Source organism: Aspergillus udagawae (genome assembly GCF_001078395.1).
Source record: "Aspergillus udagawae IFM 46973 DNA, scaffold_4, whole genome shotgun sequence".
Classification (NCBI taxonomy): domain Eukaryota; kingdom Fungi; phylum Ascomycota; class Eurotiomycetes; order Eurotiales; family Aspergillaceae; genus Aspergillus; species Aspergillus udagawae.
In genome coordinates, this window is record NW_025091267.1 from 1,679,323 (window position 1) to 1,699,467 (window position 20,145).

At 50.3% G+C, this 20,145-nt stretch overlaps 8 protein-coding genes across 8 annotated transcripts; 4 read left to right on the forward strand and 4 right to left on the reverse strand.

The window, feature by feature from the left end:
- Positions 1 to 570: 570 nt before the first annotated feature.
- On the forward strand, positions 571 to 1,374 carry Aud_005980 (ferritin-like domain-containing protein; the record flags this gene model as incomplete). Its single annotated transcript, XM_043290889.1, has 1 exon — positions 571 to 1,374. One exon carries the CDS (start codon positions 571 to 573, stop codon positions 1,372 to 1,374), a length of 804 nt encoding a protein of 267 aa, XP_043146824.1.
- A 589-nt stretch (positions 1,375 to 1,963) lies between these two features.
- On the reverse strand, positions 1,964 to 4,829 carry Aud_005981 (uncharacterized protein; the record flags this gene model as incomplete). Its single annotated transcript, XM_043290890.1, has 6 exons — positions 1,964 to 2,190; positions 2,253 to 2,668; positions 2,731 to 3,775; positions 3,827 to 4,114; positions 4,168 to 4,608; positions 4,700 to 4,829. 6 exons carry the CDS (start codon positions 4,827 to 4,829, stop codon positions 1,964 to 1,966), a joined length of 2,547 nt encoding a protein of 848 aa, XP_043146825.1.
- Positions 4,830 to 5,266: 437 nt separating this feature from the next.
- Positions 5,267 to 6,225, forward strand: Aud_005982 (SDR family NAD(P)-dependent oxidoreductase; the record flags this gene model as incomplete). Its single annotated transcript, XM_043290891.1, has 3 exons — positions 5,267 to 5,324; positions 5,403 to 5,858; positions 5,930 to 6,225. The coding sequence occupies 3 exons, from the start codon at positions 5,267 to 5,269 to the stop codon at positions 6,223 to 6,225; spliced, it is 810 nt and encodes a 269-aa protein (XP_043146826.1).
- A 97-nt stretch (positions 6,226 to 6,322) lies between these two features.
- Positions 6,323 to 8,022, reverse strand: Aud_005983 (putative amidase; the record flags this gene model as incomplete). Its single annotated transcript, XM_043290892.1, has 3 exons — positions 6,323 to 7,260; positions 7,314 to 7,936; positions 7,994 to 8,022. The coding sequence occupies 3 exons, from the start codon at positions 8,020 to 8,022 to the stop codon at positions 6,323 to 6,325; spliced, it is 1,590 nt and encodes a 529-aa protein (XP_043146827.1).
- A 573-nt stretch (positions 8,023 to 8,595) lies between these two features.
- Aud_005984 (polysaccharide deacetylase family protein) lies at positions 8,596 to 9,637 on the forward strand (the record flags this gene model as incomplete). The annotated part of the gene is made up of 3 exons (XM_043290893.1): positions 8,596 to 8,701; positions 8,763 to 9,039; positions 9,094 to 9,637. 3 exons carry the CDS (start codon positions 8,596 to 8,598, stop codon positions 9,635 to 9,637), a joined length of 927 nt encoding a protein of 308 aa, XP_043146828.1.
- Positions 9,638 to 10,185: 548 nt separating this feature from the next.
- On the forward strand, positions 10,186 to 11,723 carry Aud_005985 (putative neutral amino acid permease; the record flags this gene model as incomplete). Its single annotated transcript, XM_043290894.1, has 3 exons — positions 10,186 to 10,378; positions 10,430 to 10,868; positions 10,925 to 11,723. The coding sequence occupies 3 exons, from the start codon at positions 10,186 to 10,188 to the stop codon at positions 11,721 to 11,723; spliced, it is 1,431 nt and encodes a 476-aa protein (XP_043146829.1).
- Positions 11,724 to 12,783: 1,060 nt separating this feature from the next.
- On the reverse strand, positions 12,784 to 14,469 carry mpkC (mitogen-activated protein kinase mpkC; the record flags this gene model as incomplete). Its single annotated transcript, XM_043290895.1, has 9 exons — positions 12,784 to 12,919; positions 12,978 to 13,161; positions 13,227 to 13,308; positions 13,376 to 13,732; positions 13,787 to 13,886; positions 13,963 to 14,006; positions 14,058 to 14,187; positions 14,278 to 14,325; positions 14,414 to 14,469. The coding sequence occupies 9 exons, from the start codon at positions 14,467 to 14,469 to the stop codon at positions 12,784 to 12,786; spliced, it is 1,137 nt and encodes a 378-aa protein (XP_043146830.1).
- A 1,284-nt stretch (positions 14,470 to 15,753) lies between these two features.
- Positions 15,754 to 19,305, reverse strand: Aud_005987 (putative DEAD box helicase involved in nonsense mediated decay; the record flags this gene model as incomplete). Its single annotated transcript, XM_043290896.1, has 4 exons — positions 15,754 to 16,073; positions 16,422 to 18,442; positions 18,496 to 18,854; positions 18,922 to 19,305. The coding sequence occupies 4 exons, from the start codon at positions 19,303 to 19,305 to the stop codon at positions 15,754 to 15,756; spliced, it is 3,084 nt and encodes a 1,027-aa protein (XP_043146831.1).
- Between the last annotated feature and the right edge of the window lie 840 nt (positions 19,306 to 20,145).

A 20,145-nucleotide genomic window follows, 5' to 3' on the forward strand; every position in this document is an offset into this window, starting at 1 on the left:
CCTTGACTCGGCCTCACCGTTCCGGACATGATATCGGGGCTCCAGATTTTCGGAGCCGTACGGGACCCCCGCCCACCATTCATGAGATCATGGTGGCCAAGTGATTGGATATCTCAACAGACGGACGCGTACCCCTCAGGTTCTTACCATGCAGAAGAATCCGAATCGCAGAGTCTAGGTCGAAGTATTCTTGTTGTTCGACCATTGTTCGGTATGCAATTGCGACTGGATCCGAAGAACTTTGTTTCTAGTGACCAGTGTCGATGATGCAACGGAGCCGGGAAGACAGCTCTATGCGCATAGAATTCCGCTTGAACAAACTCAATCGTACGCGGGAATAGTCCAGATTTCATCATATGGTTGCATTCATGACCGGTTGAATAGCTCGTCGTTGTTCATAATGACTGCAAGGACTTTGGGCTGTTCCACCGAGGGAGCTTATAAGAGAGTCACTCGGCGAAAGTACGCTTGGCACAAGCTGTATTCTGTTTCAATTTTGAAGTATATCAACTTCTCGTACAGCCTAGACGCATCACTCAGTCTAAACGAAGTGACTCTCTAACTCTCACCATGCGTATCCTCACGACATTGAGCGGCCTCATTCTGGCCGGCGCGGCCACCACCGCCGCCCAGAATAACAGTTTCTGCAGCCCCCAGTCTGGCGACGCCCAGGTAGTCCAGTACGCCTGGGCCCTCGAATACCTGGTCCAGCAATACTATGCCTCCGTCCCGGTCAACCAGACCTTCCTCAGCTCGGCGCTGAACAGCTCCACCGCAAGCTACGCCCCCAACCTGCAGGGCATCAACCAGCAGAACCGCCTCGGCGTCCGCGCCACGCAGCAACTCGGCAAGAGCATCAGCAGCTTCACCGCACCAGGCTGCAACTTCACCTTCCCCGCCCCAAACAGCAGCGAGGTCTTCCTCACCACCGCCCAGGCGTTCGAGTCCAACGTCTCCGCCGCCCTCATCGGGCTCGAGGGCTACACCCAGGCCCCCGAGGTCTCCTTCCTGATCGCTCGTCTGGCCGCCCAGCACGCCAGCCACGCCGCCTACCTCGCGACCACCCAGGAGGCCGTCATCTTCCAGAGCAACGTTACCTCGCTGGTGGACGCGTACAGCCCCAGTTACGTGCTCTCCAACGGCACCAGCCGCGGCCAGCTAGGCCGCTACTTCAAGGGATGCGTCTCGGCGCCTCAGGCCCCCTGCGGTAATCTTACCATCGGGCCATTGGGTGCTACTAGAGGTGGCAACTCCTCTTCGACGAGCCCGAGTTCTTCCGCGTCGCCTTCCGCGTCGTCTCCCTTGTCGACCGCCACGTCTAGCTCCGCTTCTGGTACTGCCACTACGGCGTCTAGCAGGAGAAGGGTCTGGTAAAAAGTCAAAAAGGACTGTATGTTGCATTCTTTTCAAAGCCGCCTGCAAAGGCAAGAAGTAGATCCTCATGGCCTTAGTACCTAATACGATGGAAGGATGGTGTTGCTGTAATTGACTAAGCGGGCTACTTTCCTTAGCATTATGCCCTGTTACTTGAATAATTCTAAGGAGGATTAACGCTTAATCACAAGGTAGTATATTAATCGATGATGATATGTACTCATACGCGATTGTTTCTCATATACACGTATATACACGTCCCTGATCAAAATCAAAAGGAGCTCACTATGTACCGTAAATGTTCTATAGACACTGGATCCTTATGCGCCAATAACCCTTGGTATCCAAAACTATCGTAATTCCAGTTATGCAATTGCTACCCGAGTAAGTGGGCACATCTGTGACAAGACCTTTACACCCGAAATCTGAATGAATGATGGCATAAAAGTCGCCACTCTGGTGTCGCTGAGTCGCAAGAAGTAAGGCCCCGGACGTTCCGGACTCAATGAGCTCGATACTATCCGGGTCACTCCGAAGCAGGTCTGGAGTTATCCTTCCTTCCTTCCTTCTTGTGTCTGTTGCCACGTCTTCAGTCCTGCTTGATCAAGGACAGGTACCTTTCCAGACTTTCCCCCATCACGTTAATGAAGGGCCACTGGGTGTTTCGCCGGAAAAGGCGGGCCCAAAGTTTGATAACTGCAGATCCAAGGCTTCGTGGATCTTGACTTGGGGGTGTGTCCCCTTCGTCTAGATCCATTGAAGCATATGCCTCTTCGACTATGCAACGTGTCCAATGCAGGATTCGACTCTCATTTTCTAAAATTGAAAGTTAACGAGTTAGCAATCGACGAGAGTATCGGGCAAGAGTCGCCTCATACCACTCAGGGTCGTTTGATTTCCAGCCTCTGCTAGGGACAGTAGCCATTTGCTCAGGAGGACGGCACACTCTAGACTGGCAATAGAATGTCGGACACTCCAGAAGAAAGCTTGACTACGTGCAACATAGTCAATTCCCAGGCGTACAGGAATGCTTAATGCGTGCGCAGCATAGATCAGCGCAGGCGTTAGTCGATAGCTTCGTCCGGGTCGCGGTGATCGATGCAGCGCCGCGGCAATAACGTATGGGTCTCTGGTCTCTAACTGGCGGTAGGGCCCTAGATTCAAAGAAAGACGGACATAGGCCAACCCCAAAAGTGAGCTCGACGTGAATGGAATGGGGCCATTTTCATTATGGGGATTGAGACTTGATTCCGGTGCTTGCTGCCAGACAGAAGTCCAGGAACGAAGTGCCCTCCTGTGCAATGGTCAGTTTGCTGTTTGGCGTGTTATTTCATTTAGATATATAGCGAGACTCACTCCAGTTTATTTAATTCCTCTGTGGGTAATGAAAATGACTGGTCACCATTCGGAATGGAAAGTTCGCTCACCAGATGAATGCGCTGTAGAAGGCCATGGAGCAGAATGTAGTTGCCTAATGGCGAAGGGATCGGATCCAACATGACAGGCGTTCGTGACTTCTGCAGAAGTAGAGCCAGCGCATCCTGGAAGAACAACTGCTGCGAGCCAACTTCCTTTTGCGCGGCCTCCCATTCACTAGCAGTGGCGGCTTTCCATTCCTGAGTGGAACAGGGCAAGCGCAAGTGTACCTCGCTACTTCGAAGCACTGGGTAGATATTGTACGCGATGCTGTGGACATGAACAAAGCAGAAGGAAACAAGTCGAGTACGGCGAACGGACTCGTCCTCGGCCCACTCATGCCAATGCATAGGCGAATGTCTCGGAGTGACTGCGATGTTTTCAGTTAAACCAAATTCCCGCAAACACCTCACTAGTAAGTGCTGTAGAGCAAAGGCTTCCTGAACTAGTTCGGGTCCTTCCCAGCTTGCAAATCCCATCAAGACAAGCAGGGTGCGGATGTTTTCAATCTGCCGCCAGGCACTCCATCCCGGAGCATTGCCTAAAGGAAGAGGAATTGAAGAGGGTGCTTGTTGGTGAAATGTCCCCGGAACAGTAGAGAGTGGCATCTGGATGGCATTGCTGTACGACCCTCCAGTGGAGGGCTGCGCCTCTTTGGAGAGCCTGTGAAATAAGATTGTCTTTGAGGCGTAGAAAAGCCTTTCGGCATTCCGGTGCTCCAGCCGATACTGAGCACCCACGGTCAAGAAGGCTAATATCAACTCTGGCGCGCGTTCATTGATCCGTAATGTGGGGAGGTGTATGAAAGGTAAGTGAGTATGGAAGCCCTCGAAGAATGAGGTCAAGTATCTCGTCAGCGTGTGCCGAGACGGCAAAACAAAGTCAGGAATTAAGTGACGGAACTCCTCTAGAGAGGTTGCGAGCCGTAATCTCTGTTCTTCGCTCACCTTAAGAGGCGAATAATTCGTTGCTGTCTGGGGAGGTTCTTATCGACGTCAGACACAACAGCTCCTTTTCAGTTTCTCTCGTAACATACCATGATCCGATACGGTTCCGAGGCTCTGGTCACCTGGCGGTACCGAGGGCAGCCAAGATCTGAAGGGCGAGTCATCGCGGGATCCCCTCGTCTGGCCTCGACGACTTGAGCTAGGCTGCTCTCTCGTTGCTCGGCCAGGATCGGGAACTTCAGCAGGCACTGCGCTGTGAACCTGCGAGATCTCACCTTCGGTGGGAACCCATTCCGCCGGCAAGCCAATTGAGTCCAGAAAATGAGTGAAATCCTGAAAATGGTTCAGCTCTTCAGGAAGATATGGCAATGGTTGCGCTAGGAGCAATTAGCAATCCAATGATTGGTCAATATGACGCCCGATTACCTACCAACGGGTTGATTGTCTCGATAGGCACCCGGGAGGAGTAGCTGTGCCGCTTGAAGAATATCCGCATCATGAGCCACTACTGGATGCGTCTCCAGACCCGTATTGTCACCACGGTCGTGGAGCATATTTTGCTCGCCTGCCAGATACGATGCAGGATGGGCGCCGGGCCATTGCCCTATAGTAGGGGTTACAGGGAGAGGAACCTCTGCCCGCGGCATAGGTTGTGCATCATGATTCTCTTGGGCAATATGGGATTCAGCCTGCTTCGGCACCTGAATTCCCACTGGTTGAACATGAACCTGATCCTTGGCTACCTGTTCAGGTTGAGCGGTAGGTGAAGCGAGGTCATTGTCTTGATGCAAGATACGTGTGTGCCGCTTGAGGAGGTCACGGCGTGTAAAAGCCGCCCCGCAGAAACAGACGAACGGCTTCTCTTTCGTATCTGAGCAGAGCCATCAGCAAGACATGTCTACAGTATAGTTGCCAGGAGACAAAAAGCAAGGCTTGTTGGAGATGAGTGGAGAGGTCCTTACGAGTACGGATATGCCGCTCGAGATGCTCAGTTCTCCTGAAGTTCCGACCGCAATGGACGCATACGCGAGTCTTTGCTCCAACGCTTGAGCGACGAGGGCCGCGTGTGGGCTGCGACGACTGAGACAGCATCAAGACATTTGGGGTGCATAACAATACAATAATAATTAATTCTGGGATTGATACTAAAGAAAGAGGATCTCTCCACTTGGAGACGACCAGGTTGAGAAAGTGGACTTAGTGACTGGGAATCTTTGGAGGTTGGACTCGGAGAGGAAAAGTGCGACCGGGGGCAGAGCAGAGGGGGACATGGGAATACAGGCTATACAGTACGGAGTACTATACAGTACGTGGTTGACTCCAACGGCTGAGCGGGGTAGATAGATAATTAGGTAGGTAAAGCAGATGACCCCAACGGATAGGTAACTAGATACCTTCTGCTCTTCCTTACCCCACTCCCACGATAAGCATCAAGATCATTATCTAGCAGGATACTTGGGGTCTGGTTAAGCGATTTCAACACCGTCGGCAATAGCGAGATAGAAGATACTATCTCGAAAAATACAGCTATGGTGCGAACGTATTCATTCCCCGGTGTTGCAGTCATCACAGGGGCTGGCGGAACAGGTACAGTCTTATCTACCCTAGACATCGTCTCGAGCAAGTCTTCAGAAAAGGCAATCCCTTGTTGCTGAAATTTCCTAGGGATTGGTGCAGCTGTTGCAAAAGCATTTGCCTCCGCAGGATGCGAGCGAGTAGCCATAACAGACATCAACGAATCCTCTCTGACAAAGACACGAGATGCTATTTTCTCTCTCCACCCCAACATTCGTCTGGTAGTGAGAGCAGGGAATATGGCGGATGAGCAATTCGTCGAGGCCTTTATGAATGAAGTGGTGAGCACATTCGGTCGTCTCGATTATGCAGTGAACTGCGTCGGGATACTTGGGGACTCGGGTCGATCAACAGAGACAAGCACGGAGGTCTTTGACCGGATTACCAACATTAATTACAGGGGTTGCTGGCTGTCATCCAGAGCAGAGTTAAAGCAGATGCTCAAACAGGATCCTCTACCGAGCCATGATCCGGGCCGTGAGCCGCAACGGGGGAGTATTGTCAATATCGCCAGTCAGCTGGGGATTGTCTCACGTCCTGAAGCTCGTAAGCGCTCCTGTTTCTTCAACTCGAGATACTACTTGAGCGTTTACTGATACTCTTTTGAAAAACAACAGCAGCATACTGTGCCTCCAAAGCCGCCATTATCGGCATGACTCGAGCCGATGCAATAGATTATTCTGCGGACGGTATCCGCGTGAATTGTGTCTGTCCGGGGGTCATTGAGACCCCGATGACAAGCGGCAATGAGGAGGTACGTGCGCGGTTACGGCCTGCCGTGGATATTGCGCCGATGAAACGGATGGGCAAGCCAGAAGAGGTGGCAGATGCGGTTCTCTTTTTATGTTCGACGTTTGCCTCCTTCGTGCAGGGCCATGCTATGGTTGTTGATGGTGGCTATATTATCAACTAGACTCTCGGCAAAGACCGAAGGCAAAACGTACTTCACACGGACTCGGATTAGCCTCTACAACAGGTATTGTCGAATTGACCTTATCTATTCTAAACATTCATTGTAAAATTTTCTCCTTCCAGTTGAAGTGGGTCTCCCATGCATGACCGGCTCGCAGGACTTTCGATTCCTGCCACAGTCCTCCTACAATCTGCATCCCCACCGGCAGTTGGACGTCCGCATCGTCCTTGGCAGGGGCAAATCCAACAGGAATGGACATTGCGGGCTGGCCAGTTACGTCAAAAATTGCAGTATTTATCGTGAGACCCATGCTCGGCTTCACCGACTCCAATGGAAGACCACGCTTCCCGTGTCTAGGTGCAACGACCGGAGTAGTAGGCATGATCACCACATCGTACTTCTCAAAGATCGTCTCGTAGAGATCTCGAAGCCTCCGGCCGATGTTCATGGTTTTGCCGTAGAGATCCGGGAACCGCGAGCTAAGGTACAACCCATTGATGATGACGTTCTTCGTTGCTGGAAAGGCTCTCTGATAGCTATCGTTCGTCCACGGGAGTCTTGCGCGCTCCATTTCAGTCAGATACAGGCCTCTTCTTCCGTGGGCATTCCCCAGGAGATTCATGGAGCCTGCTATGCGCTGTTGAATGGTCCAGATGGCGGGGCCTTGCAAGTGCTCGGGGAGTGAAATCTCCTCAACTATGGCACCAAGCTCTTTGAATTTCTGGGCGGCCATTCTGACACAGTCCCTAACTGCGGGATCGACAGCCGCGTGCTCAAATCCTTCTTTCAACAAGGCAATCCTGAAGCCGTCGAGCCTCGTCGGTTCTGCCTGAAGTGTCTGAGCAAACGCTGTTGATCCGGGTTTGGGACTGCCGAGCGATCTGTCGTCTATTCCGTCATAGCCACTGATAGCATCCAGGCAGAGGGCAATATCTTGCACGTTCCGAGCCAGTGGTCCGGCATGGTCATTCACCGCATCGCCACTTGCAATACCGGTGAACGGAACCAGGCCATGTGTGGGCTTCAGACCAACGCCTGCGGGAGAATATCAGTGAGGCATTCAACTGTCTTATCTGGGGCAATCATACAGCCACATAGTGACGCGGGCACTCGGATACTCCCACCTTGATCACCACCTATTGTAATATCCACCAAGCCACCGGCCACCAGAGCAGCCCCGCCAGATGTGCTACCACCGGCAGAATAACCAGCCGCAAAAGGATTCTCGACTATACCCTGAGCACTAGTATAGGAGCCGGTGGAATGGCAGAAGTTTTCGCATGTCGAGGTACCCAGAATGTCAGCGCCGGCATGCAGGAGTCGCGTAACGACTGTCGCATCGGTGATTGGTGTCCAAGCCGGAATCACATCGCTGCCCAGTAGCTGAGGGACGCCAGCAACTGCAATGCAGTCTTTCAAGCTGACCGTCTTTCCAGCCAGGGGACCTCCATCGGGGTCACCCTTGATCAAGAATTTATGCGCCCACGCCTGACCAAAAGCCTGCTCTTCCGGCGACGGTCGCCGTATGTTTTGTCGTGGATAACGTGATAGATCAGGTACAGGCTGGTAATCTGGTAGTTTCGCGACGTCCTCTGCGCAATCATGGACGGCTGCTAGGAGAGTATGGAAATCATCTGCTTCATCGGGGTTGACTGAGAGGCCAAAATTATTCAGAAGGAGCTGCGCGTCTTCCTTCTTCACAGGGTTGTCTCTGTACGAGCTTCGTAAGTTCTGTCCTTATAGTCTATCATGCTGAGATCGAACTTACGCGGAAATCGAGGTAAACAGGACTGACATGATGAGCCTGGGATATGCACAACTTGGACACGTGGAAGAGGCCAGCGATGTCTTGGAGAGATTGAAGAAAAGAATCTGTTACACAACCTCATTCTCGAGAGCTGCACTCAAGATAGCTATCGCCGTAGAAGGACGTACTCCAACTTGAACAACTCCAACTGCACAGAAAGCTCCCTTATCATGCATGTTGGAGACGATATTTGGAGTCTTCTCCTTGTCGGGGCCCCACTTCTAGGCTGGAGTTATCAATAATGATTAACGGCCGAATGAGCCTTACCATATCAGAATAGTCACTGCTATCAGATCCATTATCCTGGGATGAGGGGAAATTCCCCCATCTCCGCACAGGATAAGCGTCCAGCCTGCCTTTTTTGCTACAGACTCAAATCGAACGATCCGAGACTGACTAGTCGAAATCATTGCGCCTAATTGGAAATACTTCTAACCAACAATATATATCCTTGGACACGACCTTGTGGCACTTCACCGACGATTTAGAGTTGGTTATATTCCCACATTTACACCTCCACCAACGAAACTCTCTAACCTCGACACAAGCTGGAAATCGTAGAAATGGGCAAGAAGCGCGTTCTCGTCACTTATGGCGTCGATGTCGATGCAGTCGCCGGCTGGCTTGGTTCTTACGGAGGAGAAGACTCAACAAATGATATCAGCAGAGGTGATTCATGCAGTCAATGTGGATTCTAGGGGTTGCTCAGTTGCTGACTTGCCATGAATAGGAATTTGGGCTGCCACTGTCGGCACGAGGCGTCTTCTAAAATTCTTCGACAAGTACGGTATCAAATCGACATGGTTCATCCCGGGTCACTCGTTAGAATCATTCCCCGAAGAGATGGCTGCCGTGCGCGACGCTGGCCATGAGATCGGTCTCCATGGATATTCGCACGAGAACCCGAAGGACATGACGTTCGAACAGCAGCGGGATGTCCTAGACAAAACCTACCGGATGTTGACCGAGTTCTGCGGAAAGCCACCTCGTGGAAGCGTTGCCCCGTGGTAGGTTCTTTTTCTGTATGTTGCAAATAGCCTCCTGCTGATACAGAGCCGTAGGTGGGAAACGAGCAAAGAAGGGGCTCAATTGCTTTTGGACTACGGGATCGAGTACGACCATAGCATGAGCCACGAAGACTGCCAAGCGTACTATCTGCGAACAGGAGATTCCTGGACCAAGATCGACTACAGCAAGAGAGCAGAAGAGTGGATGAAGCCTCTGGTTCCTGGTCAGGAGACGGGGCTGGTAGAGATCCCTGCAAACTGGTACATCGACGACCTGCCTCCGATGATGTTCATCAAAGCAGCCTCGAACAGTCATGGATTCGTCAACCCTCGTGATGTCGAAGACATCTGGCGCGATCACTTTGACTATTTTTACCGGGAGTATGACACATTCATCTTCCCAATCACAATCCATCCCGACGTTTCTGGACGGCCACCTGTGCTTCTCATGCATGAAAGACTCATCGAGCACTTTAAGAAGCACGACGGAGTGGAATTCGTGACTATGGAGCAGGTTTGCGATATCTTCAAGAAGGAAAACCCAGCACCTGAAGGCGCGCTCATGCCAGCCGAACCAGGAGCCATTCTCAGGAAATAATTACATAGAGTCCGCTTATCTTAATTACTATGGCAATTCTCCAAAATTGATATCAACTGTCTCAGGTATTAAACTTCAAGGTGCTCAAATGCCATCAGTGATAGCCAACAGATGGATCGTCTCCAACACTCCTCCGATACTCCAACTGCCAGAAGTGAAGCTGCAGATACTGAAATTACCCCAGACTCCTATGTTAGTGACTAGCAGTTACGACTTGTAATCCTCAAAATGATTGTCAATCTTCCTTACCCCATCGTTTTTTTGGCTCATCATTACTCCAACTATGGGGTTTAGCGTTTTCCATCCTCTTATCTTTGTTTGTAGAATGTGGATCGGCACGTGGAGACCGGTTGGTTTTATCAATGCCCTATGGGATATCATGATTGTAGTCTATGCTTGGGATGGAAACCTTATCGTGTGTCCTGAAACCAGTTTGGTCGTCCAAGTGAGCAGTATGGCAATGATGGGGTATATAAAAACCCAACATCCACGACACATATGGCGAAGTTGGATTCGCAGACCATCATTCTAATTGAGCTGCGACCACCATGTCAATTTCTCCTGCTGAGGCCAAAGACCTCAAAATTTCGCCCGCTGGACCGTTCGCAGACGATGTCGCGGTTTCCAAGTCCGAGAAGTACCAGTCCGGTGAAGATAGCTTTGAGATCTTCAAGAAAGGAGAGGGCCAGGTGGACTTTCGCACTGTCGGTTGGCTTCAGGCCGCTGTCATCTTCCTCAAGGGTATATCATATCTGCTTTGACACTATGGCATGCTCTGACTAAACCCTATAGTGATCTTTGCTACCGGCATCCTCTCCATTCCCTCGGTCATGTATGACCTGGGTGCGTTCCCGGGAGCCGTCAACCTTGTAGGCTGGTGCACCCTCAACGCCTATGGCGCTATTGTCCTGGGCAACTTCCGAAACTCATATCCCGGCTGCCATTCGATCGTGGACATGGTGCATCTAGCCGGAGGCCGTTGGGGTCCGCTCATGCGAGAGATCGTAGGCGTGATGTTCATCCTGGCCTATGTGATCACTGCCTCCTCCGGCATCATCGGCGTCTCGGCTGCTTTCAATGCCCTGTCCCGTCATGCAATGTGCACCGTGTACTGGTCTCTCGTCTCAACGGCCATCGTGGCCCTCTTCGCGAGCGTCCGCAAGTTCGCCCATGTCGGCTGGCTCACCTGGGTTGGGTTCTTCAGCGTCTTCGCTGCCGTGTTTATCATTGTGTAAGTCTCCCCACTCTCACTTTCCAGGACAAACAAATTGACGAAGACTCGTGCAGAATCGGCGTCACAACCCGCGATCGGCCCGCCGCAGCCCCCCAAACCGGCCCCTTCGAACTCGGCTTCCGCGCCATCGGCCATCCCACCTTCGCCGCAGGCATCACCGCCTCAGCAACAATCTTCTGCTCCAGCGCTGCAACCTCCGCCTTCCTTCCCGTCATCTCCGAGATGCGCACGCCCAGAGACTACCCCAAAGCCGTGTACCTGAGCATGAGCTTCGTGACGACCTCCTACCTCGCCTTCAGCCTGGTCATCTACGCCTGGTGCGGGAAGTGGATCGCCTCGCCCTCGCTCGGCAGCGCAGGCGAGACCGTCAAGCGCGTCGCGTACGGCATCGCCCTCCCCGGCCTCGCCGTCAGCGGCGCGCTGTACGTGCACGTCGGCGCAAAGTACCTCTTCGTGCGGATCCTGCGCCACTCGAAACATCTCCAGGCAAACACCGTCATTCACTGGGGGACCTGGTTGGGCTGCACCGTAACCCTGTCCGCCATCTCATTCATTCTGGCGAGCGCCATTCCCATCTTCACGTATGTCCTTGCATTGGTGGGGAGTCTCTGCTATGCGCCGCTGGCGATCTGCTTGCCAGGGTGGCTGTGGCTTTATAGTCACAAGCACTACCGGCGTGGGAGTGTCGGGCGGCTCGTCATCTACGGTCTACATGTGGGTATGATTCTACTGGGGGTCTTCATGACTATCGGAGGCACGTATGGGGTAGTGGTGCAGATCATGGATGCGTACCACAACGGACGGATCGACCAAGCGTTCTCCTGCGCGGACAATAGCGGTACAGTCTCGTAGTTCTCATTGTCTCCTGGTTTCTGGAGTATTTGGGATATCCATTGGGAGAACTTTTTGTTTTTTTAATCTCTCACATCTTCTAAATTGCAATAAACACCCATACGTCATACAGACAAGACATTTATTAAATCACGCTGTCACTAACACCTCACCTCGAAACTGCGGATCTCAGCCTTCTTCCCTTCAATTTTGGGAACCTGACACTTCCTCGGACTATGCGGCGCAATAGTGCCAATCGACCTTTTACAATTTTCATCGCTGAACAGAACCACCTCGCAAGCCGGTTGCTGCATCACACTGATGTAGCCCAACGCACCACCGTTCAAGATCTCATTCTCGCATGTGAGTGAGCAAGAGCCCGAGTAGACGGTATCTACTCCTGAGCACCGGGTGTTCTGATAGAGATGGAGGGCCCATCTCACAGGATGGTTCGCAGGTGTAGGTGCTGGTGATGGATTGGCAGGGTTTGTGAGTAATGCGAGACCGAGAGAGCCAAGCAGGAGATTTTGAGCGTTGAAAAACATGTTGTCTTCTGATATGAGTAAGAATGGGACACGAAAAGCAATATCAAAACAACACAGTTCTGAAGAGCTCGAGTCAGGCCACTCAATTCCATGGTCTGATGGCTTACCTCCAGCCAAATGGCGGGACTTGTTAGTGAGTATTGGTACACAGACAAGGAAAAAAGAGGATTCCTATCTTGTACAGTGGTTGAGCACTTCTACAGAGCAAGTTGAGGAATAAGTAAAAAGGATCATCAATACTTTCATTATCAATCATGAAAATAAAAATCTCAGGCTCGGATATCTCGCTCAGACATTAGGAAAGAAGGCTTGACGTGCTGTGATGTCAATCTCATCACGAAAGAATCACTTTCGGCGTAACGGCAGTATTTTTGAGTTCTCACCAGCCCTGCGGTTGGATAACCGACTTTCGAGGTTGGGTGGACGATCTACATGTTCCATGGAACCGTCTTCTGCAAAATACCATTACCTAGTCACTTGGCCGGTTAGACAGACAATGGGCGGCTTGAGGATTGCGCAACCAATTAGCCTTAAAATTAAATTTGGCCGGAATCACTGAGAAATTCTGAAAACCCTCGCTCAAGAGCACTAGGATCAAAGGGGGTAGATGGATCAAACGTGGCTGGGTCGGCTGGGTTGTCAACGTTGAGATAGTCAAGAACCTCGGAGTATCTATAAGGACGGTCGCACATCAGTCAAGTATCAAGGTGAACGGAATTCAAACACTGACATCATAATCTTCCAAGTCTCTTTCGGGAGGTCTGCTCTGTCGAATGACCAATCGAAAGGCCCTGAAGCTACAGGCTCGTCCGTAGGATCATGATACGGAGCCAGGTAGGGATGTCTCAAAGCGTCTTGGGCGGAGATTCTTGTGTCGGGATCGATAACCAGCATCTTCTTGAGAAGGTCAATGGCTATAGAGGCGTGTGTCATTATCTCTGTCCAGCCATTCTTTTTATCTTCCACAGAGGGTGTTTACCATCGAAATCAGTATCTTTCGGGACGACAGTTGATAAGTCTCGAGCCTCCCGTGACGGCAAAGATCGAACAAAGTTCACAGTCTATATGTCAAAATCAGTGAGGAGGCGAATCTTGGATTAGTGAGTCAAGTGTCCCCGTGCGACTTACGTTCTTACTGGTGATCTTCTCAATCACCGCATCAGGAGGATTTCCAAGGATATTTGTGATGAGGTGGAACTGGTGAACGTGGTCCTTTCCAGGAAAAAGCGGCTTACCCCGTAGCATCTCAGCGAGGATACAGCCGGCACTCCAAACGTCCACTTGAACTCCGTATCTCTGCCATGTTAGCATGATTTCCGGGGCGCGGTAATATCTGGTTGCAACGTAGCCGGTCATCTGGGGCTCCTGCAGCCGGGCGAGACCGAAATCGCATATCTTCAAATCGCAGTTTTCGTTGATGAGAATGTTGGTTGGTTTCAGGTCACGGTGAATCACATTGGCGGAATGGATGTATTTCAGGCCTCGCTATTGACAGTCAGCAAGGCATATTGGTGTCATCCTCAGCGTCGGCGTTCATACTAAGATCTGGTAGATGAAGTATTGTGCGAATTTGCTGTCAAGAGGTTTGATGCTCAACAGGCGTCCGAGATCAGTCCCTAGAAGTTCTGTAGCTATGTAGCTAACCTGATATCAGTATACCAGCAAAAGGCATTGAACATAAAGAAGGCGAAGATGCCACGAGAATAGTCGCCTACATGTCCTCCGAAGGAGATATGAAAATATCGCGCAGGCAAATGAGCTAGAATCCAGGGTCAACCTCCCCCTCGGCAACAGGATCAGGACGCCATACATTTTCATGTCGAAGATACTTCAGTAGCCTGATTTCCCGATATGTACGCTTAGCCAGAGACGAGCTGTCAAAAGGCTTCATAATCTTTTTCAATGCAACTGGCTGCTGGGTTATCTGATCGAAGGCCGAGCTGGTGGTGCACGCTTTATTAGTAACGATACGCAGTTAGAAGTTTCAAAAGTCAGTAAGCAGGGGCAATGCCACCGTCGTAAGTACGTACCAGACGAGGCCAAAAGACCCCATACCAATGGGCTGCGGGTTCACATATCTAAATCATAGTAGTTAGCCGGACTACCTTGATCTTCTCGGCAGCCGTTGGTCCAAGACCAAGCGCAACGAGCAGAAAACAAACATGCCTCGTAGTGTATTCGAATTTCGTACCCAAGATCTCAGCACGGACAAACTCAGCCATGTGGATAGGGCCGAGCGGTCAGGTATTGTGACCGCTGTGACAATGGAAATCCGAAGCGAGTAATGATAGTCTAAATTTCATAATCTGATCAGAGGGAAGAGGCGGCAGGGACCCAGGTAATCGGCCGCCCAAAGAGGGGTTGTGGACGATGTAGGTGTATAACAGACTATGTGGCTTGTGTACCGGATCGAGCCAGCCAGAAGATTCAGGAAAAGTACCTGAGAGGGCTGAGAGCGTATAGCATGATTCTAGGAGGTACTAGCTGTAGTAAACGAAGTAACACAAACACACCCATGCCTTTGAGGAAAGTTCCGGAAACGCAACCGAGCTAGTGAAGATTAAGAAAGGAACTGGCGGGATTCTCGACTGTTCCATCCAGACCATAGACTAGATAGATAGATGGGAAGGAAATAATAATAGGTGTCTACTCCGTAGGCAAGGGTAAGGACCATAATGTAGGTAGGTAAGTGGAGGCTGACGGACCATGGAGATAGCCTGGGCGTCGGATTCCAATTGGCGGGCCGAGATGCCAGACACAAATTGCAGCGTGAAAATGAAAGGGGGCACAAAAACATGGAACGCTGTTAGTTAGGTGGGCCTGGATCTGCTGCACCAAACTGTAGTAGTAAGTACCAAGTACTGGCTGGTATCTGAACCGGAACAACAAACAACAGTAAAACAGCACTATTCTCAAACTGACTGCAGGATGCCACCGGACTGGGGATCTATCATATCAACTAGACACGATGGATATCAAGAGTAATCAATCGATCTGTTTGCACTTTACCCTCGGGTAGATAACTTCGGTTAGATACAGAACAGCTTCCAGTTCCGCGATCAGTTCCTTTCCATAGAGTGGGTCAAGACCCTTAAGGCTACCGTTGATTCCATCTCTAAGATCTAAGGTTACCTGCAAGTATCTATGACCTTTTACAGCAAAAGAGCACCTGCGCAGCTGTTCTACCTATCGTTGTGGGTTATGGGTAGGGGGGGTTGGTTACATTTGCTCAAGTCCAGCCCTAAAGTACTTAAGACTTTCTCTGCTCCTGAACCCTATAAGCCTTCTCACACAATGATCTGAGGGATCACAGACGCCCTGGCGGGAAAAAAAGAGCACTCAAAATCTTCGATGTTTCATATGATATTGCAGAAACTTTGCTAGGCCGAATCTGCTCCATACTTCTTCCTTCTCTTCACCCAGCTGACTATCGTACAAACTCACGGGGATAGGCTCGCTCGTATCTGCCACAAGCAATATCAACATGCACTGTTGACTTCGACAGATCAGTCGTCCAGAAGCGTCCCCTGTTGCGCGGCCCTCGGTATCCCGTCCTTTTTAGCAGAGACTGCAGAGGCCTTCTTCTTTCCTTTCCTATGACGCGTTGAGCTGGAATCGCTGGTCAGAATAGCATTGTGATTTTCTCTCTGCATCGTGGCCAAGCTTCTCGGGTTTGCTCTTCTGAGCAAACGAATATCTTGCTGCTTAGCTCCCCATTGCGCAAATTCTTGGTAGCCTCTGATTGCCTGTTTCTTTAGTTCCTCCTCCGTCGAGACCTTCGGCCGATGGTCAATCGAAGACCCTGCCACTTTTGCCGGTTCCACTTCTGATAACATCGATGAACTCAACTCGCACTTGCAGAAACAGTCATGATTTCCCGAACAGGGTTTGTCGCAGACATGACCACAAAGCATTCGGAGGTTGCAACGCTGTTCACACTCGACCATATCATGTGGGAAGCTTGAAAGACACTGCGTCAGTAGGAGCTGCTCGGCGTCAAAGCCGTCTGATGACTCACCTATGGCATTGAAGGGCACACTTATGTCCACAATCCAGTGGCTCGTCGCATGGTTGTCGGCATCCACCATTCGTTTTTACCCAGTCCGAAGGCTCTTCAACACCCCGAGTCAGCATAAGTTCTTGAGACCATTATCGTATGAACAGAAAGACCAACCTTGCTTGAGAGTAGTGTTGCGGTGTTTCTGGCACGTCAAAGGCAGTTGGAATCCGATGCTTCGGCAAGGGCACTCGCTGGCCATGATGGTAATCACCTTCCGCCAAAGGGCATCGGCAGTGTAAAGGAGCTTTGCGTTCCCAAAGATATAAAACCCATTCTTTGCTCTGGACAGTGCAACGCAGACTCTGTTTTGCACTGACAGGAACCCGATCCCCTTTGCGTTTGAGCTTCTCACCAAGGAGAGAATGACAATATCATTCTCTTCTCCTTGGAATGAATCGACCGTCACGACCTTGACATACTGGCCCTGGAGGTACGAATGACTCCTCATCAGCTTCAATATTTTCTTCCTCTGACCATTGTAGAACGTCAAAACAGTTATGTTGTCGACCGAGACGCCGTTGAGTACAAGGTAAACAAAGAATCCCACGATCATTTCCGCCTCCATCACGTTGTATTTGGACGCCAGGCTGTCACTGCTTTCTGGCCAGCTGTGCGAGAAAAAGAAAGATCGGAGGTCGCCCATGCCCGGGACTTTTGGACGCCGGAGGACACTCCGATGATCTTGCAGTTCTCCGTAGATAGGCTCCAACAGGCGGCGAATTTCCGGCACCATACGCCTCTGGAGGCTTAGAGTAACGTACCTAATTCCGTTCTTCACAAGCCGTTCGAACATGGACACATCCAGATGGAAAGGTTCACCTTCAAGGTCTTGCACTGCGCAATGACCCTTGAGCTGTTGGTGATCGCCCACGAGTATCATGTGTTGGACCGAGTCAAGACAGGCAACGGCTATCGGGGCCTCAATGACCTCAGCTGCTTCTTCGATCAGGATGATCTTTGGTTTCACACTAGAAATCAGGGCCCTGTATTTGCTCAAGCCTGTCGCAGTCATACCAATGATCTTGGCCTTCCGGAGAATGGGGTAGTCTCGTTCCCACTTTCCAATCCGAAGATCTTCGCAATTCCTTGTGTAGGCAGCGGCGAGCTTTCGGAACTGTTCCAAGAGAATCGTCTTAAGCTGGCTCCGTAGCGCATCATAAACCGCACCGCGTGCCTTGAGTGGGACCTTCCACATATCAGAGTGCCCCAGGTAGTCCAGACTGGCTGTCTCTGGAAGAGTGGCAGGAACCAATCCGCACATCACTTCGTGCAGAAAGATGAATTGTCCTCTAAGATTTTCGTAGTCGTCCTCTTCAAACCCTTGCTCCGCCTCGAGTTCTTTGAGCTGTTCATATTCAAGGTCTACCTCGTCTTCATCAAAGCCAAAGTTCTCTTTCGTGTATTTTACCTGGAACTTGACCACTTGATCTCCGAGCCATGCAATTAGAGGATCAGTATCTTCGTCAGCACCAGGACGGATCCAACCCTTGGCTCCCTTTGCAAGGGAATCGCATTGCTCTGCACTCAGCAGCCCGTGCTTCGCAAAAAGCTTCGAAGAGAGAGGTGCCCCATCGTCTTCTTGACTAAAAGCCTCCAGCAACTCCACAATTGTAGTCACCAGAGTCTTGTATTTCCTCATTGACGGGCCATACATGCCACCTTGGACTGTGACTGCCGGCCCATTTTGCCTGATAGAAAACAGAGTGCGCTTCTTGATTTCGGGGTCGTTGCTTCTCCCTCCTAAACGAATATAGTCCTTCTCGAAAACCGAAATGTGTCGCAGAAGTTGATCCAAGGCATGATTTGTTTGAGAGGAAACTATTATAGGAGGATCATTAGGCTGTATGTTAGACAACAGAATTTTCAAGGCAATCACAGAAACGTGTGTTTTCCCGGTGCCTGGGGGGCCTTGGATGATGGCTAATTTTTTGCTGAGGATCTGCTCCAGTGCTGTCCACTGTGACTTGTCGAGATCACCTGTTGGCGATTCTGGCCAACCTTCCAAGAGGTTGATCTTTGCCTCTTCGTCCCCTCGGCCAATAACTGACTGGATGTCCACGTTAGGGGATTCTTTGACATAATCCGGGGCATCAATATCGGGATCCAGGCCGCATATGTGATCTGCTAAAGGGAACCTAATGTGGGGATCAGCTAGTTCTGAGTTACTTTTCCAGTTATGTTCACTCACCTTTCACGGTTTAGTCTCTGGAGAGCAGTCATGGTATGTCTCATAGCCTCGTAGTAGCCTGTTCTGGCTTCTACCATAGTCCATTCCTGATGAGGATCGAAATTGGCGTCCTCGGGCTGGGCAAAGAAGATATCTATTTCCGGAGGCTCTTGCTTGACCCCTTCTAAGGGTCTCGCAGCAACAACAGCAATAACACACTTGCTTCGGAAAGAATCATTTGCAGGAGACAGTGCAACAACCGATCCAGTAATTAACCGTTTAGAGTATTCCCAAACAATCTTCTTTCCAGATCTGTTAGTGGAGAATCGGATTCGGAATGCAATGCCCGTTTGGGCGAATGTGATGCCAGTCATGTAAACCTAAGTCAAATTCTGGTAAGCAGCTATTCGACTTTCCTGAGGGTGCGAAGCAAGAGTGAAGACTGACCTTCTCGTATATCGATACAGCTCGAGAGTCCATCATCTGCGGGTCATTACGGACGTAGGCCACCGCATCTCGCAGTGGAGCAACAGCATCCTCTCGAAGGAGTTCATAATGTGCTCTCAAGTAACTTTCTTTGGAGCTCCAGGGACCTTCTATCCTGTTAGGCATGAGCTCCACACACTCTTCGTCTGAAGATCCCGGTAGAATTTCTTCAGGTGTTGGTATCTCCGGCTTTTGGAGCCAAGGGTCTTTCTGTCCATTAACCAGTTTGCGGTAATATTCTCTGATCGCTAGGTTAGCTTCGGGATTGGGACTAATGGACAGCTTCGTTAGCGTCTCATGAAGTTCTTCTGAGGAGTATGTAATATGTTCATCTTCTGAATCCATCTTGGCTATAACCGGTCGTGAGCGTTAACGAGAAAAGTCTGTGCAGGACAGGAATAAGTTGGATGATGGGTTTGAAACGGTATTAGACAAGAACGAATTGCTATACGGTGAGCTGAGGATCAAACAGTATTGGTGCTCGCTGAAAAATGTAGTGAAGCTCTCATGCAATGGAAGAGAGAAGTGAAGGGGAAACCAAGTTTGTATTCACAAGGATGAGGAAAGAGTGACAGTCTTGATTGAACAACAATTCCGAGAAGGAAAGGGTGGGATACAAGGGAAACAATAGTGAGATGCAAACGAAATCAAGCTGCCCTATCAGTCCGTCATGTCTTCATCACCCTCTTTGTCCTCTTTTATATTAAACAAACGTCTCTGCACAGACGCTAATCTGAAATCAATAGCCCAGCATCTTTTGCAGGACTATATCTTCCTTTATTTTCAGGACTACCTGTATCCCCATAGCGGTTATCATCCCATAAAGGAAAGCTTTTCTATGCCAACAATGAGAACTGTGGTGCTATGCTTTGATGCGAACAGCCTTTGAAAAGGTTGCATGAATAAAATATATTGAAATAAATAGACTCAGAATATCCCTTCAAGTACAATGTGCCATCCCAGACTTATCTCTTTGGATCCCGTCGGCTATACAGGTTGAAGGTTCCATATCGTTTGCAATCTGCTGTTTGCCCTTGTGATAGTCCACTACCCTGACAGGCCCAGATCAATTATTCTCTCTTTCTGATTGGTTTAGACCATTGGCCAAAAAAAAAAAAAAAAGGAAAGAGAAAGAGAAAAAGTAATCAAAAGTCAACTGGAGATCAGTGAGACGGGAAAGTATGT